At 40.5% G+C, this 19129-nt stretch overlaps 1 protein-coding gene across 4 annotated transcripts in view; it reads right to left on the bottom strand.

The window, feature by feature from the left end:
* LOC148023202 (uncharacterized) overlaps positions 1 to 19129 on the bottom strand; it is a 110496-nt gene that overhangs the window by 15469 nt on the left and 75898 nt on the right. For all 4 annotated transcript variants that reach the window (XM_087696190.1, XM_087696192.1, XM_087696191.1 and 1 more), the window contains 2 exons: positions 6361 to 6401; positions 6178 to 6255 (listed from right to left, as the gene is read on the bottom strand). In XM_087696190.1, coding sequence (XP_087552316.1) covers positions 6178 to 6255; positions 6361 to 6401 — 119 coding nt within the window. The remainder of the gene's footprint in view (positions 1 to 6177; positions 6256 to 6360; positions 6402 to 19129) is intronic.

Here is a 19129-nt window from a genome sequence, read left to right as displayed (position 1 = left end):
ACTAGTTTTTCCCCTTTTTGATCAAAACAACATCTTTAGGAATGGGCCGTCCTTGTCGTAAGACAAGTAAACTGGATTACCTAAAACACCTAAACCGCAAAGGATTCGCATAGGATGGTTAAATCGATACAATATACCCCAAGTGCTAACTAGGGTTTAGCATGTTAAGGACTTGACCTAGTCGCAGTTGTTGCCAAGTAAAAACCCTCATACCCTAAGGTCCTGCCCACATTCACAGAATGTAGGGACAATTGGACGCACTTGCAAGAAACGATCTAGGGTTTCTACCCTAAGGACCACTCAATCAAATGTTGAAACTCGGATTGAGTTGGAACCCCTAGGACCACTCAATCAAATGTTGAAACTCGGATTGAGTTGGAACCCCTAGGACGGAACTTTGTCGGCCTAGTGCAATCGGGAATGGGTTGGATATGAAGACGCCCTAAACCCTGCTTCTTATCTAATCATGATTCCGTGACCAAAAGACGCTGTTCGATGGGTGAAATGATCCCATGGAATAGATGCGACACTTGTGCAACAAGTTACAACATCTCATGATCTTGTGGTTTGATCACAAGAGAGTTGCCAATTCCTTGGAATGAGATTGGCAGATTCTTGCGCGAGTTTAACTTGCAAGAGGATGAGTAGCCGTCCTGCTACAGCACCTTTCTTGGGGGGAAAAGTTACCAAGATAAGGGAATTAGGTATTTGCTTGGAAACAAAGGACCAATCAATAATTTGGAGCGACATAGTCGCCATGATTTACTGTTAATAAAACCTAAGGTATTGGTTGAGTTGAGTTAATAAAGTACAGCCCTAACCCAAGGACAAAAGGGAGAACATACAAACCCTTGGGGATCTTGCCAAGTCGCAATTGATCCCCCGGATCGAATGCTGGATGCATTCAGAGAGAAGGATTCACTCCTTAGCAGTTGGCCAAATAACGACCACTGGAAATGATTGTGCTTGTAACAGTTTAGAGAGCACTGTTTGCTTTGTTTGCTCAAGGAACTAAAGGATGAAAAGATATCTAATGCTTCAGATTGAAGGCCTGAAGGGAGAGGCAGCCTCAGTTACCCCCGACTGTCTGCTTGACCCTAACCAAGGGGGTTGTTAGCCGCGCCACGAACGTGGACCGAACCCGCCGCGTGAGGTCTCTCCGTTGGACACTACTTGGAGCAAGAGGACGCTTGGGTGCCAAGGGAGGCTCTCACCGTAAATCCCTCGCCTTCCGGGCCTTGCACAAGAGGCCAACGTGACTCGGAATTGGATCTCGAGACCCGCATACTAGTCTACGGGCGGATTATGGATAAGCCTGCGGGCTGGACTTTATGAATATATTCCAAAGATAAATATGATAACATGTTGAAAAGGAACTTGTTTGACACTATTTTTCTATGTCAAGTGCTAAGATTACGTTAAAGAACCGGGGTCTAACGGGCTAATTAAGGGAGCTGCTTGATGCATGTCCAACTAAATGTGGTAGATAATTAGACAACTAAAGCAACCTTGAGAAAAGTGCGGTGGATGTGGCCATGGGTCCGTCTTACGAATGGGTGGTCCCAGTTGGCCGGGAACTTTTCTCAATGGACAGCAAGGAGATCTTCTCAAAGGAAATAAATAGCAAGGGCGCTGACCTAGAATCTAGGTTATAATAATTCCGGTTTATGCTGTTTTAGGGGAACGGAATGGGACTATGCCTTATGGCAAAGAGGTCGAGCCTTGCATCCCTCTCGTGCAGCGTGAATCCGCTTTGGCCCTGGCGTTTCTGCGTAAAGTAGTTCGCTTGGGGTTCAACGCTAGTTGCCGTTTAGGAAATGATCATTAGGAGAAACCCTGATTTAGGTCGGTCCTAAGTGGGAACGGCCAGAATACTTCCGCTACGTGGCAGACGCGGAAAGTCCCAGATCACAAACCCCGTAACATTCCATGGGAGTGCCGCGCGGAGCTTTCTAGACCTCCTTTCTGATGGACTGCTAAGACGTGTCCTGAAGGGAACAGGTGGATACGTTACATTGAGCACATGCCACCAGGAGGCACAAATAACCGTATTACCATAAGAGATACCAATCTTTTTAATGAAAAATTTTGCAATGTCCGACCAAGGATGACTCTGTACACATAACGCTTGCTTTCATATGCAAATTAACATCCAACAGGGCTGCTCCCCCCATTCGTTTAGGCGTAGTCACATACTACCACGAAATCCAAACCTGACCCAACCAATTCCCCTTCTTTTTCCACAACATAAACCTGATAAGCTGAACAAGTTCCAAAAGGAACTTCTTAGTCCAAGGAAGGAGTGGCAAAAAGAACGATATCATACTGATCATAATACTTTGAGCAACTTTCAGTCTGACATCTAAAGGCCAGCCTTGAGATTTCCAGTACATGAACCTGTCATGAATCCGAGAGGCCATCCAATCCAATCAGGCCCGGGGTGCTACCACCAACCCAATAGGATATCCCAAGTGTCCGGTTATATTTCCCTTTGGGATCACAATTCCATGCCAGCCCAAGGCCTACAGATCAGTCTCCGTACAAGAGAGAAGTGTAGATTTCTGCGTATTAATATGAAGACCAGATGCCAAAGCAAAAAGATTCCATGCCACCATTGCTCGATTAACATTAGTGCAATCAGCTTAAGGAACATAAAAGAATCATCTGCCAAAGATTGACCCACAAGTTGAGTACCACTTGGAAGAGTCAAGCCAACTATCTCGCCTTGATAAGCCAACTTGTCCAACAATGAGAGCATTGGGTGAGTGACCAAAGAAAACAGCAAAGGGCTGAGAGGGCAGCCTTGCCTAAGAGATCGAGATAAGGCAATTTCTTCCGTGATACCTCCATTAAGAGCAATACGAGCTACAGCTCCCTGACCAATAGTGTTAACAAGAGAAACCATGTGAGGGCCAAATCCAATTGTAGACAATAATTGCCGTAAAAAAGGCCAGCTAACATGATCAAATGCCTTCTCAGTATCGAACTGAAGCATCACCACTTGCTGTCCTGAAGCTTTAGCATAGTCAATTCCCAGTTAAACATTCAAGATGTTATGCATGATAGTCTGACCTTTATTGAAACCATATTGACATGGATGAAGCAGGTGCGGAAAAACTTTCTGCAATCTGTTCGCAATGATTTTGGAGAAGATTTTATATAACGAACCCATAATGGAAATAGGTCTCCATTGTTTCAAAGAGATAGGGGAGGGAACCTTGGGCAACAACCGAATGACAGCAATCTTCCAATCGAATGGCATGGTACCAGAGTTGCACACTTGTTGGCACAAGCAAGTCAATGGGTCTTTAAGCTGCTGCACATTAGCTAAAAACAACTCATTAGGAAGCCCATCCCGGCCAGTGCTTTTCCTTCGGGGTAGATGGGACAGCATTTCTTCCACTTCATCTTCTGAAATATCCGCCTTCATTAAGTCCACCCATTCTGGTTTGACCTGGTTGCTTACCAACTCACAAATATAACAACAAGCAGAGAGGACAGCATCAGAAGAATTCTCTTGCGGTCCCAACAAGGACTTATAAAAGTCGACACATATACGAATGATGGCAGCCGGATCGGTCACCATAACACCCTGTTCATCCATTAAGCGCACAATATTTTCCCCAGCATATTTCTGGTGCAGGAGAGCAAAGAATTGATGGGATTGGCAAGTATTATTATCGTATAAAGCTTTTGTCTAGCCAACAGTTTGTATTTTGCATATTCCTGTTCTTGAAGAGAATGAACCCTGCCTTTCAACCATTCAATGCATGTGATCAATTCATCATTAGAATCCCCTGATTGACTTAAAGACAAGAAGTGGGCCAATAGAGATTGGGCATTCCGCAATTCAGCTCGTAAAGAGGAAGCCTACTGAATGCCATACTGACGGGATAATTGTCAGGCATTGTCCCTGAAAACAGCCCATGCATCCCTCCCTCCAGATAGGACCTTCAAGCTAAAGGAAGCGATCAGTTACTGAACATATTCCAAAAACTAATTCTGCTACAGAAAAGATTGATTAAAACAAAGTGGCAATTGAGCAAGAAGAGCCTTAAATACATGAACGGGTCTATGGGTCATTTCCAGGAACAAAGGGTAGTGATCTGATAAGACATGTTGTCGTTCCACCCACATGTCAATAACTACAGGAAGAAAGGAATCACTGTGACAAATATATATCCGATCCAGTCTGGCCCAAGTGTTAGGATGTTGCAAAGATCAATAGGTATAACCAGATTGTCATGGATACATCCAGGACCACATGTCCTGCTTTAAAGATCCAGCTACAAGGGCATCCCAAGCCTATCTCTTGACCATCCATAACCGAGTACAGAGAAGTAGCCTGATCCCCAGATAGACATGCATTAAAGTTGCCCATGAAAAAACCTTGGTGAGCCATGGAAAGGCAGCGTAGGTCATCCCAAAGTTGACGACTCTCCCTTACCGTGGAGGGAGCATACACACCCACCAACCACAAAACCTCTCCCTCATACAGTATCTCCAGAATTACAAATCGGCCTCGAGGGTCTTGAGAAACCAGCAATGGCTGCAGACAGGATTTGACAACCATCATAACTCCTGATTTATATGGAGCTCGACCACTGAAAAAAACAACATAATCCTTACAAACATAGGAGGATCCAGCCAAAGCATTTTGTTTATGCTCCACCGCACAAAATACATCCCACTTTCTAGCAAACACAACTTTCCACAACCGATATTGCTTACTACTCGAAGAGATACCTTTCACATTCCACAAAGAAATCCTCATAATAAATCGGAAATGAGAAAACTATTGAACCACCGCTTTTCCTTTCCCTTTTACATCTGTAACTTTGGCTGCCTAGAATCTTTCCATCTCGCTTCGGATTACATCTACAAGGTTTGCCCTTTGCAAACCAGCAAGCGAAGCACGAGAAGAAAACTCTTGTTGCTGTGAACGAAAAACATCCCTTGCATATCAAAGCGTAAAGCAAAATTGGAATTCCTTTTATCATCCCTAGTCGGAGCACGTGAAGATTGAGGGTTCATATAAAACCCCCTACCTCTGCGTTGAAAGGTCTGAGTGATAGGGTGTGGCGATGGATGGGCAGGAACCAAACGAGATGCTTGTCTTGCATTACGTCTAACCACCGATACCCAAAATTTTCCCGAGAAGACACATTCCGATCGACAGGGAGGGAAGTATACTCAGGGCCCACTTGAGAAACCTCCTTTTTACCTTCATCACGACCATGTTGGGGACGCATCTCAAGATCAGCTTGAAGCTGCTGATGTATGTGGGGAGAATGGTGATCTTGCATATCCATGTCTGAATCTGTAGATCGCTGCAAAACCTCCGGATTTTTGTCACATTCCGAAATAAAATGACCCACTTGGCCGCATCAGAAACAATGTCCTGCAAAAGTACCCCATTTCAACTCATAAACCAAGGTTTGCAGTCCTAGAACCTGAAAATGAATTTTGATCGGGCGAGGCTTTCATGTGTCCCAAAGCATGCATGCCCTGTTCCGATTGCGGGAAGCCAGGCAAGGCTCTACCAACACATCGCCTAAGGTTCTCAAGATCAAAGGGAGGAGTCTCCAAAGATGCGCAGGGAAATCAACCACCTCCACCCAAATAGGGCATGCCTGCCTCAACACCTCTTGAAACTCGGCCATGGACCTCCAAGGGACCATGTGAACCAGTTGCCCATCCAAAAACAAAGGGATGCGCTCAGCATGGCAATTTCTTCTAGGAGCCCCACACATGATTTGGTGTTACAATCCTCCTTCTTGGTTATTTCATTAACCTTGTACTTGACAACTCCTTGGTATAGATAATTAGGGAGTCATTTTTGTTGATTCCTTGCTATAACTGCACTCCTTTATAATGAATCTTGTACTTTGCAATTAACCATGGTGATAATGTTCACTAAGGTGTATATTCTTTTTAAAAGAAATTTCTCCTCTTGGGGAAAAAACAAGGACAATCTAATTAAGTCATAATTTGAAAAGTCAAACATGCAATCGAAATTTTGTCAAATTTTATAATAACTAAGAAGAAAGCAAATCATTGTATAAATTAGAATCTGAAAATACATGAAGCGTAAAAGGGAGACTTTATCCTTTCAGGTCAAAGAAACTTGCTACTTTATCAAAAACTATTTTACATGCCTTTCTCAACAAAGCCTACCTCTTATGAGGAGTGTCTTGACGAAAAGCTTCTAGCATATGCGGATGATTAACGAGCTCATCGAGAAGTTGATTATAGCTGACCCCAATTATAGAAGAGAGAACCAAAAATGTTAGAGCAAAATATAATGAACAAGGTATGATTTTAAAAGACTGAAAATTAACCCTAAGAAGAAACCCAAACCTGCCTTGAAAGACACAATTGCGAAGCTCTTGCTCATTAAGCTGCATTTAAGAAAACCCCCTCCCCAAAAAAAGAACACGGAGAAACAACGAACTTAATGTCAAAAAATAGCATGTCAATAAGATGGACACTGTTGAGATTTGCTAACCTAGTCATTTCACGTAAACAAACAAACACAATGACTGTACATACAACTGGGAGAAACAGCAAACTCTAGGTAAAGACATGATTTCATGGATATCGAAAGACCGAACACATGGCATTCACTTTCCCTGCACACACTAGTCGCTTTTAGTGCGCACAAGTTTGATTTTCATGACAATTATGCCATGTCTGCTTACATGGTATCAAAGTAAGCCCAATAAGTCCCAGGCTATATGTACTTCATTTGGGCAATGTTTTCTTACTGCCAACAGAGGGCAGCCTCTTAACCAATGCACCTGAATACTTGTTCCCTTGTAGTAGCAAATAGGAGTGATCACACACTAGAATAGCACTATATATGGCTGCTTGACCTCCTCCCCATTCTCCAAAAAGCTTGTGCTTGTTTACCACCTTTCAAAGAACTGAGAAATAACAAGCTTCACACTATGTAGATCAGTGCTTGTTTGGAGGAGACAGCAAAAATGATGTCTCAAGTAGAAGGTTGCATGTTTTGAAACAAAACAGAAAAAAGGTGAGGTTTACTTGTTATTGTTCATACCTTGGAGCTACCCTCCAAGAAATAACTTGAGTTCCAAAGTGAAACATGGATCAGAGAAACCAACATCAAAGCAACAAACCAAGCTTAAATTGCACCACAAGATTACATCCATAGGGCTATATTCTGATGATGATAGGAGTGATTATCAATTATTTAGTCACATCCAAGTTTTCTTCCCACACAATCTTTTTTAAACAAACCAAAACTACGTGGTCTACTTAACACAAGTAGCCTAAACATAAAGGTTAACATCAACTAATTTTTCCTCTTAGCCATCTACATATTACCATATTTCAGTAGTGATCTATGTGGACACACTTACAACTGCCAAGGCACCTTTTTCCCTCTTTAGAAGGCCTTTTTCCCGTGGCCCCTACATGGTCTACTTAACATAGGTAGCCTAAACATAAAGGTTAACATCAACTAATTTTTCCTCTTAGCCATCTACATATTACCACATTTCGGTAGTGTTCTATGTGGACACACGAAAAAAAGCCAAGGCACCTATTTCCCTCTTTAGAAGGCCTTTTTCCCTTGGCCTTATATATATGCTTGTTCACTTCAGGGCCTACCTAGTCCTGTAAATCTTCTCCTTACACATCTCTCCACACACTTGGAGTTGTGCTCTCTCAAGCTTCTTTTCCTAGCTATGTACTTGCATTCCTGCAATCCTAAATCCAACAATGGGTATCAAAGCAAGCTTCGACCTCTTGAAAAGGTTCATAAGCACCCTCCACTTGATTTCCTCAAATTAGGTCGAAATTTGACAAGCATTCTCAAGTTGATATGTACTATGGGACAGCCCTTTAGGGCTGAGCATCCTCAGATTTTTGATACAAGTTCATTTTGGCATCCGTTTGCATTAATTGCCAGTACTACACGCACTCTTTTATCCTTTTATACAAATTTTTGACATTAGTCAATTCTACACGTAAGATACCTTACAATCTCCTTCATACTATACCACGTGGCATAAGTTGATTTTGTGCATATTTTCCTCTATACATGCAACTTTTGCATCAAGTACAATCAATGGCCATGGCTAGCAACAATGATGTATTCCATATATTATTTGTTAGGGACAAGTTGGATGAAATTAACTATCCAATATGGGCTTATATGATGTGTCATGTATTGCTTGCAAAGGGGCTTTAGAACATTGTACATGGGTCCAACTAGTATTTCTAAAGGTGCAAGTGCAAAAGAAACAGCAAAAATAGATGTTGTTATGGATGTTGCAAGTTTTGCTCCAATTAATACTAGAGCACCACCACCACCTACACCTAAGCAAATTCGTTGGAATGGCAAAGATGCAGAGGCTCATACTTTGATTTGTTGAGATGGCAAGCTCAACACGAGCAGACCTTGATGGTGGACCGCCCGATTAGATGGATCCCCACGTCTACACTTAGCATGTCAGTGGTCATGATCATCCTCACACAGCCACTAACTTATCATTTATTATATTTGGTTTATTACACCTACCTTCAACTGGCAAAGTCATACTACCAATTGATTAGTATAGTCAGTTATGCATTGCTTGACTTAGTAGGCCACTTTCCTTTATGGAAACATGGCCACTAACTTATCACTTATTATAGTTGCTTTGTTGCACCTACCTTCAACTGGCAAAGTCATACTACCAATTGATTAGTATAGTCAGTTATGCATTGCTTGACTTAGTAGGCCACTTTTCTTTATGTTGTATCTTATCTGTACTTTGTGTACATTGTATTTTGAAAGGAAGAAAAAAAAAACCAACAAGAAAACATTTTGGCATCCATCTTTCTTCTGAGTTCTCAAGTGAGCTTCCTCTTGTGTGTATGGTGTGTGTTCGATGCAACAACTCAAGCAAGTCCTCCCACCACGCAATTCTTAACATGGTATCACAGCAACGCCACTAGGGTTATATTCAAATACTGCATAATGATTCATATTGTATATATGCATGCCAATATGCATAATGTAGATCAGAACATTATCGGAACCTATTCTGTTGGCAATGTGAAATTCTACCTTATTGAGAATCTAATCCAAATATGGGTGAATCTTGATGTTTTCCTCTAATGGTCTATTTCGAGTCAAGGGGAGTATCTTGAATGATGTAGGAGCGATATAGATTGGGTTATATTTCTTAGACTCCATTCTTACACTCTTTCTCTTGGATAGTGCCTGTGAAGGAACTGAAAGCAAGGCAGAACAAAAATCTCAGATTGCTCTGAGATTTACTTGTGAGCTTTTTTGTCCATCTGAGACCATTTCGAGCCCTATTTTAGAGCTGCAAGGATGGCAATTTCAGGGTATATTGCGATTTCGGCTTTGTCGACTGAAAGTAAATGCACAGATTACAGATTTCAAATCTGTAAATTCTAAGGTGTTTGCCAGAGAGTAAACACAAGTTTTGTCTACAAACAGGTTGCAGATTACATGTACTGTTGAGTAAATAGTGAAAAAAGTTGCTTTGTATATTGTTGTACACTTATTGTAAAAGGTTGCAAAAGACTTGTTGTTTTGTATCATTCTTTGGATAATGGTAGATAACAATGGAAAACCCATCATTGATAAGCTGGACAAGAATAACTACCTATCATGGAAATTCCGTGTGACAAACTTTCTTATTGAAAAAGGACTTTACGAGTTCGTTTCAGGTGAAGAAAAGAACACGGAGCTGAGTAACATTGCGTCTGCAGATGAATTAAAAGCATGGAAAAAATGGAATGCAAAGGATAAAAAGGTGATGTATTAGCTATCCACAATCATTGATAATACTATGCTTGGGTATATCATAAATGCAAAAACTTCACATGCAGCTTGGGCAATTTTTGAGAACATGCTTTCAATAAATACAAAGGTACGAAAGATTCAACTCAAGCAAGAGTTGAATACTTTAAAGAAATGAAAAATGTTTGTCAACAAGTATATTTTCAAGGTGAGGAGCATTGCAGTTGCTTTGGTAGCGATTAATACAATGTCTGATGATGATGATTTGGTTTCATCTACCTTGAGTAGCCTTAATAATGAGAAGGCTTGGAAATCATTTGTTACTTCTATATATGTACGGAAGCCATTTTTAGATTCTAATGAGTTAATCTCTTTCATAATCACAGAAGAGATCAATATGCAAAGTGAGTCATCTAAAAGATGTAGTAAATAGGTTTTTACTCAAGTTCAAGAAGGGAACATGGCAAATCCTCTTCAAGAGGCTGTAGTATAGAATGTGCTAGTAGTAACCACCAAAATAGGTTGAATCAACAATTCGATGAAATGTAAATTTCAAGAGACTGTGGAAACTTTAGAGACAGGGAAAGCTCTAGAAAAAGAGATGGATGGCAAAACAGAGGATCCGATAATTCTAGTATTGTTTGTCATTATTGTGGCAAAACATATCATATTTATTATGCTAAGAAGGATGATATACGCAATGGTAAATTACAACAAGAAAACTATGCATCATCTTCACAACAGAATGAAGACAAAAATGAGAGTTTATTTGTTATGCAACATATGATGAATGTTGTTAGAGGAAAGGGGACGCAAGATGATGTATGGTATGTTGATTCATGTGTATCTAATCATATGACCAATCATGCTGAATGGTTTCGAGAGATATAGAATTTACAAAATCTAGGTTATATGTAGATGGATGATGATTTATGCGACCCAATTTCATACATTGAAAAGTTTCTCTTATCCTTGCATGATAGTCGGGGACAAAGAGTCAATCAGATATATTACATGTGTCATCAATCACAAAGAATATAGTGTTTATTGACCTAATGGTAAAGCAAGGGTTGCAAGTTCGATTTAATGCAAAACGTTGTTTTGTAGAAGACTTTAATTATAAGTGCACATTCGTCGCAAAAGGAAGCTGAGTTAACCACATGTTCACTTTAGATGCTAGAATTCTTGCTATCAATGCTGCTATGTATACTAAATAAAAAGGAGTGATTATAAACATTGAAATATGGCATAAACATATTGAATATGCAAATGTGCAAACCTTGAAAATAATGCAGTCCAAAAGATTGGTTACAAGGTTGCATCCTTTTAGAGTTGCAGATTTTCATAAAGTATATGAAGCGTGTTAGTTTCGTAACAAGCAAGCAAGGAAACCCTTTTTGCATGACAGAGATGTGAGCCGAAACATACTTAATGTTGTGCATACAGATGCTTGAGGGCCTACACAAAACATATCTCTTAGTAATAATAAATATTTTATTACGTTTATTGATGATTGTTTAAGGAAGCTGTGAGTATATTTATGAAGGAAAAGAGTGATATATTTGAACACTTCAAAACTTTCAAGGCTGCTGTTGAAACAAAAACAAGCTTGAAAGTTAAGTGCTTAAGATCAGATGGAGGGGGAATGTATCTCTCTAACGAGTTTAGTGTCTTCTTAATGTCTCATAGGATAAAGAGACATTTTACTTGCACGAGCATTGATGGTTAAAAAGAATATGTCAAAAAAAAAATTTGTTTGAAGCTATTCATACTACTGTCTATATTATAAACAAAACTCCCACAGCTGCAGTTCATGGAATGATCCTCGAGGAATGCTTTATAAGCAAGAAGCCTAATTTGTCACACTTGAAAGTGTTCGGTTGTATTGCATATGTTCATGTGTCAAATGAGTTGCGAAAGAAGCTTGATCCAAAGGTTGAAAAATACATGTTTATTGGATACTCTGTAGAGCAAAAAGGATGTCATTCTTATAACCCTATCACATGTACGTTCAGAGTGAGAAATATTAATTTTTTATGGAATGAGCAGGTAATATACATCTAGTGGTGATACATTGAATGATGATCATGATAGTTATGTACAAAAAGAAAAGCAAAAATCACAGAGCCTTAGTGGACCAGAAGCATCATCTGGTACTATATCTACCGTTAACCCTTGGTCTAGGAGACTAAGGAGTAGCCCTACATCTTTAGGTAAATCTACTAGTGTTGCAGATAAAGACAAATGAAAGAAGAAAGAATTGAATGGTAATGATGCATCTACTAGTCATTTGGGATTTGATAGAGATTCCAATGATTCAAAAGAATGATGAGCTTGATATTCCTTCAGTCAAGACACCAAATGTGCAAAGAGCACATGATAATCTAAAGACTCCACTAAAAAATCCAGTGGTACGCAAGTTTAGCAAAGTCAAATACCCTGTTAAAATATTTGATTTTGAAGATTATGCAACTCACCATTATGCTTATATGATAAAGGTAGTTGAGAATGTTGAGCCCACTTCCTTTAAGGATGCTGCTAGTTGTGCTCATTGGAATGGAACAATGGATGAGGAGATGGTTGTATTAGAAACCAATAACACATGGAATCTAGTACAATTGCCTAAGGGCAACAAAGCTATTGGTTGTAAGTGGGTTTACAAAATCAAGCATAATGCAAATGATTTTGTTAGCAAGTATAAGGCTAGGCTAGTTGCAAAAGGCTATACTCAAACATCTCGCATAGATTACGAAGAGACATCAGTCCAGTAGCTAGAATGGCAATTGTTAGATGCGTGAATGCTTTGGTAACAGTCAAAGATTAAAGTTTGCAGCAAATAGATGTCAAGAATGCCTTCTTGCGTAGTGAACTGCAAGAAGAGATATATATGGAGCAGCCAGCAGATTATGAGGATTTAGAACATCCCTCCTATGTGTGCAGGTTAAAGAAAGTACTCTATGGGCTAAAGAAAGCACCTAGAGCATGGTCTGACAAGTTTGAAGAGTATCTTGTCAACAGGGTTATTTTCGTATATAGTACAGACTGATCCGTATGCTACAGTACGTATTCATACAATTTAATACGAAAAAATATGCACTTTTTGGCCACTCCTTTTTTTATTCTCCTTTCTTTTTTTTCTCTCTTCTCTTTTTTTTCTTTTTTCTTTCTCTCTGGAAAATCCCCAAACTAGTATACTAGAAAAGCTACATCAATCATGGCAAGGACCCAGAGGCAATTGCCAAATGCCAGGAATGCAAATCCTCCCGAGGGAGCAAGTCAGAGTGCCTGATGAGATCTAGCTGCCAATGCAAGAGCCCTTTAAGCCTTGCAATAACTCTCTCTCTCTCTCTCTCTCTCTCTCTCTCTCTCTCTCTCTCTCTCTCTCTCTCTCTCTCTCTCTCATTTATATGATCATTCATGCATAAGTATTCACTCCCATCTACGTAGTTGTAAGATGTAGGTAGCAGTAGCACATATTGCGTATCCAACATCAGGTTTTGACATGTTATCTCAAGTATTCATCTTATATACTCTAATAGCATTGCTATTTAGACATGAAACATCTACTCTATTATCTTTAGACTAAAATAATCAAGCTATTTTTTTTCGTACTTATATCGTACCGTACCTTATAAAATCTTAAGGTACCATTTAGTACCATATTTTATCGTATCGTGCCGTATCATATCTTTTCTACCTGACAACTATGCTTGTCAACATTGGCTTTGCTTTTTCATTTAATGAGTTGGTTTTTATTTTGCTACAAGAAGAACAATCTAGGCAAAACAAGTATATTATGCATATTGCAAATCAAGCTTTTGTGGCTAGTTAGAAAGGTAAAGAAAAAGGTTGCTTTTGTGCTAGTAACTACAAATCTACAAATGTTGTTAAAACAAAGAGAGTTGACCAGGATGAGAAGAAAAAAGAGAGTCGAATGTTTTGCAAGTATTGTAAGGCAAAAGATCATGTCATTAAGGACAGTCCTAAATTGGGCTGTGCAAAAGAGGCTAAGAAGGAAGAGCCTGATATGGTTGTTGCAAATGCCTCTCCTTCTATGTCAAAATTTGCAAATGTTGTGCAAGACAAAGTGGACATTTAGTGCACGATGCAATAATGATCCTTCTTTACATGATTCTTACATGTCTATTATGGATTCCAATGTATGGCACTTTAACAGTGGTGCCATGGAGCATAGGTTAGCAATTAAGTCAACTCATGAGTAAGTCTAGGCATGTGTAATAGTGGGGTGGGCATTAACTAATGTTTAATTTAGGCATTTTTTATTGACATTATTATGGTGATTTGGGCCATTATTTGCTAGCCTATTGCATTTGCTGTGGTCCCAAATGGTAGCCGACTTGATCATTTTTATGGCATATTTTTGTGCTATGTATTCAAGCTCCATCCTCCACAATATTGATTCATCATTTGCAAATTCCCAATGCAAGTCTTGTTGGAGAGATGGAGCTAGTGCCAATACACACACAGCCAGTGACTCATTGTTGTCCGACTATCTCATGTTTCGTATATGACTCCATTTCCTAAGCATATCTCTGAGTTCTCTTTATAGTGTTCTTTTCTTTTCTCTTTTCTCTTGTGTTGTGCAGTCTATTATAACCATCTTCTATGCTTCCATCACTGCAACCACTCCTGACATGGTATCAGATGTCTTTGTTTGGGCACTGGATGCTGATTTATGCTATAAACACTTCATTCTCACAATTTTCTGGTGCTGATCAGCCTTCTTCTGTCTACCCCAGCTTGGGCAACCAGTTTCTCTGTATCTTCTGCCTGTTTACAGCCTTCAACCTTCTACATTTTTACACCTTTGAACCCAACTTAGAGATGATAGTGAGGAGCTATCAAAGGTGCCATAACTTTCAAAGAAACAATAGGGACAAAGGGCCAGGTGGCAGAAATGGTGGCTTGATGACGAAGAAAAGACATTGCTGTATAAAGGAAAGGCGCAAAGATGATTGCAATCCCTAAAGAAACTCCTCAAGTTCTTGGGAACTGCCTTGTGAAACTCTTGCAGGCTGGACGATAGTGTTTCCGACTTCAAACAATGTTTGTTGGCCATCATCACTCTAATTCTCCCTAATTTGTTGTATGAAGGAAAGGCCCAAAGATGATTGCAATACCTAAAGAAACTCCTCAAGATCTTGGGAACTACCCCGTGAAACCCTTGCAAGCTGGACGATAGTGTTTCCGGCTTCAAACAATGTTTGTTGGCCATCATCACTCTAATTCTCCCTGATTTTGCAATCATTTTGCCATCAGCTCTTATTGCCACTATGTGTGAACTCTTGCCAATGCAAAATGTGTTGTGTTTGGCTATACTCTCTCTCTCTCTATTCTTTATCTTCTCTTCCTATCCTCACCCAATGGCTCCTCCCTACTGTTCCCCTAATGACAAGCTTCATGGTCCTAATTACTTAACATGGAGTGTTGTAATGAAAGCATGGTTTGTATAGAAGCGATTATGACACATGGTTTCTGGCACGATTGACCATCCTCACCTTCCCATTCCTCCCCTAAATGATTGGGACCAAGACAACTATGAGGAATTGTGCTTACATGGGATTACAATGATACTCGTGCCTATTCTACTCTTGTCCAATGTATCTCTAAAGAGGTTCTACTAGTAGTCACCTCTTGCAAGATGACTTCAGCAGTATGGGAGAAGTTTCAGATGTTGTATGTGGCTCCCTCGAACATGTATGCAGGTACCTTCTATGGACGGCTCCAACAGATGAAGTTTGACCCGAAGAATCCTATCCAAGCTCCCTTCCATGTTTGATGGAGTATCCAATGCTTTATGGGCCCAGAGATCATTGAAGCCAATGAGCTTTGCCCATATGTCCTTGATGTTGCTTGAGTATGAGGTTTCTTTGCGATTACAAGGGAGGCTTCTACCTCAGTATAGTGGCTCCAATGAGGCATTTGTAGCTTCAAAAAGGGGTGATAGGAGAAGAAGTCTAAGGCCCAGTGTTATCATTGTGGTAAGAAGGGACATTTACGCAAGGATTATAAAAACTTAGTGGCAAGGAGAAGAATAATAATAATAATAACAACAATAACAACAACAACAAGGGCCTTCTATACACGTTTACATTCATTTACAACATTCATTCACTTCAGAGTTTCTTCTCTCTATGTTTGTCTCTGTGTTTAAGTTTTGAGTTTTTGTGTTTTGCATTTTGTGTTTAGGGTTCAAGTTTCGCTTGTCTATATCTAAGTCTATGTGTGTTTCCTCAGTGCAAACCCTAGCATATCTTCACATAGTATCAAAGTCGGTGCTCTTTTAAAGAGTATCCTGTGATGACTGTGGAGACTAGTCTTTGTGCAAGACTCACACGGGACTCAGTTCTGACTCTTAATATCTCGCGCACCTTCTTCTAGGGATCCTATAATGCCCTACTAGGTTTCTCCATCGTCGCTTGGAGAAGGTATTATGGTCTGAAGAAGAAGATACACACACACCTTCACCTTTACCAACTTCTTCTTCTCATTTTGGTCACTTTATAGATGAAGAGTTTGAGTACTTGTGCATCACGTATAGTTCGGTTTACACTCCTACAAGTGCTACTACCATGTTTGGACTGATTAGTGAGACTGGCCATCTCCCTAATCTTGGAGGGACCACAACATTTGACACGCCTAGCGATCCATCTCCATCATCACAGCCAAGCCTTGTGTCGGGTTCATATAACCCTTTTGAGTCGTATGAGCCAAAACCCTCTTCTGTTTCTCCTTTTAGAGTGCAGAATCAAGATGGTTTTCAATATGTTAACTTTAATAGAGGAGGCTCTCGAATGAAATAAAATTTATATGTATATCTTTACCATCTGTTTCATTTGAGCAAGTAAACCATACTTCTCAACTCCCTCTCATCCCACCACTATCTTCTCCACATTCTGTTCTACTCACATCTTCATTCCAAAATCTTAGATCACATTACATTTCTGTTCAAAGCACACTAGGGAATACTATCTTCTCCACATTCTGTTCTACTTACATCTTCATTCAAAATCTTAGATTGCATTCCACTTCTGCTCAAAGCACACTAGGGGTTGGATCTTCCATTTCCACTTCTAACACTCTTTCTCTATCCCATCATCTACCTACCCTCCATTCACTCCACCTCTTAGTGCATCATTAGGGGGAATGCCATCCTTTAAACATACCCCCACTTTACCACATCCTTACACTCTAGGACGGCTGTGATGGGCATCCCCCTCACTACCCTTGAACACTCAGAAACCCCCCACAAGACCTTTCACATGCAAGGATGTCCATCCTCTGCTTATGGACTGTCCTCACACATCCCTTGGGTCACTCCTACGCAAGGATTTCCATCCACTGCTCCACATGTCCCTATCCCTCCACCTTGGGCTCCACGGGTGGTTACCATGCCCAAACCTAGTCCGCCCTTGCCCACATTTGGATCCGCTATGCATACTTCTCGTATGCATGGTGGGTACTTTGGGATTCCTTTCCAAGTGTACTCCGCTCCCTCTCCGTATTCACCCTACCCCCCTTATACACTTGCTCCATCTCTTAGCGCTACCACTCCTGTTGCAACGGCCCAAAATGCCTTCATGGATAAGATACATTTTAACGGATCCAATTTCACCACTTGGTCGAACTTCATGCAATAAGTGCTTGAATCTCACAGCCTTTTGGGCATCATCATTGGTGTCGGGACCCTCAATTAGCTCACCCCAATCATTTGCGCCAATGGAGAGCTCGTAATGACGCAACCAATGTTGAGCTAATTCAAGGGTTGCTACCTAAGTTCCACTCTCAATTACAACATTTTTCCCTTGCATCTAAGCGTTGAAGTCATCTCATTGACCACTATGTGGTGGCTTGAGATCGCACTCGATATATCAATCTCAATTTTGAGCTTTACGAGTTTTAACATGTCCAATTTCACCACTTGGTCGAACTTCATGAAATAAGTACTTGAATCTCACGGCATTTGGGGCGTCATCATTGGTGTCGAGACCCTCAATTAGCTCACCCTGATCGCATCAGTCAATGGATAGCCCGTAATGACACAACCAATGTTGAGCTTATTCAAGGGTTGCTTCCTTAGTTCCACTCTCAATTACAGCATTTTTCCCTTGCATCTGAGCGTTGAAGTCATCTCATTGACCACTATGCATCTTGAGATCGCACTCAACGTATTAATCTCAATTTTGAGCTTTAGGAGTTTTCCATTAAGGAAGGGAATGATCACGAAATCAAGTTGGCCAAATATCGGCGGTTACTTACTGAGTTTGCCACTACTAGCTCCCCAAAATCAATCAACAATCAGGTTACATTCTTCTTCACAAGTAGCCCTAGGGTATCCACTGCACCTTCTAGGACCATTTCCCCACCTCGATCTACACAATGGTACTCACACACTTAGCCTTTCCCTTTTTAAAACTTTTGCTACATACTTACATACTCATTGCATTGCACTTAGCTTTGCTTTCTTTTGTTTTCAGTTTTGTTTTGGGGAGCATCTCACTGCTCACTACGCATCCATTCCTAGGGAATCCACTGCACCTTCTAGGACCATTTTCCCACCTTGTTGTACACGATGGTGCCCACACACTTAGCCTTTCCCTTTTTTAGACTTTTGCTACATACTTACATACCCATTGCATTGCACTTAGCTTTGCTTTCTTTTATTTTCAGTTTTGTTTTTTGGAGCATCTCATTGCTCACTTCTGTGCTTGCAAATTTTGATCTCTTTTGCAGGGTTTTGTATTTCAATGTAGGGCTAACATATAGGCTTGCACCAATCCTTCCTAAGCTCAAGACAGAAGAAACCATCGCCTTTGTCGTCTTGGAAGGCCACTCAACAGCCAACCAAGGTGCACCCTTTATTCGATGCCTTGGCTACTTTGGGATGGGACGCCTTGGGGATCTTCACACGCCCTCCATGCATCGTCTTGCATTAGTATGAACTAAATCTCTATCTTCCACATGGAGAACTCGATGCCTGAGAATTTTTCAATTGTGATGTTATGTCTTGAGATCCCGATGGTAGATGCCATGGAGAAGGCTCAGATTCAAAAATCCCCAAATTTTGTGATGAAATTTTAGGGGGGGTGGTTTTTTACAACCTTCACGGGGCTTCAAGTCATAACCTATTATGAGGCACAAGAAGGCACAGTGGAATGGCGAACAAGATATATCAATAAGGAATCCTTGTATTCATGATATTGAAAGATACAACATTGAGACACATCGCAAGACTACACCCCGTGACACCGCACATGTAAGGGTTCACCACTAAGTATAGGGAATCACGCGTAGAGTGGAAACCAAGCTGAGCTCACAATCACT

This window comes from Lygodium microphyllum, chromosome 16 (assembly GCF_053477565.2).
Source record: "Lygodium microphyllum isolate KBCC chromosome 16, Lygodium_microphyllum_v1.1.10, whole genome shotgun sequence".
Classification (NCBI taxonomy): domain Eukaryota; kingdom Viridiplantae; phylum Streptophyta; class Polypodiopsida; order Schizaeales; family Lygodiaceae; genus Lygodium; species Lygodium microphyllum.
The sequence above is the reverse complement of the archived record's forward strand: the minus strand, read 5'-3'. Positions and strand labels throughout refer to the sequence as shown.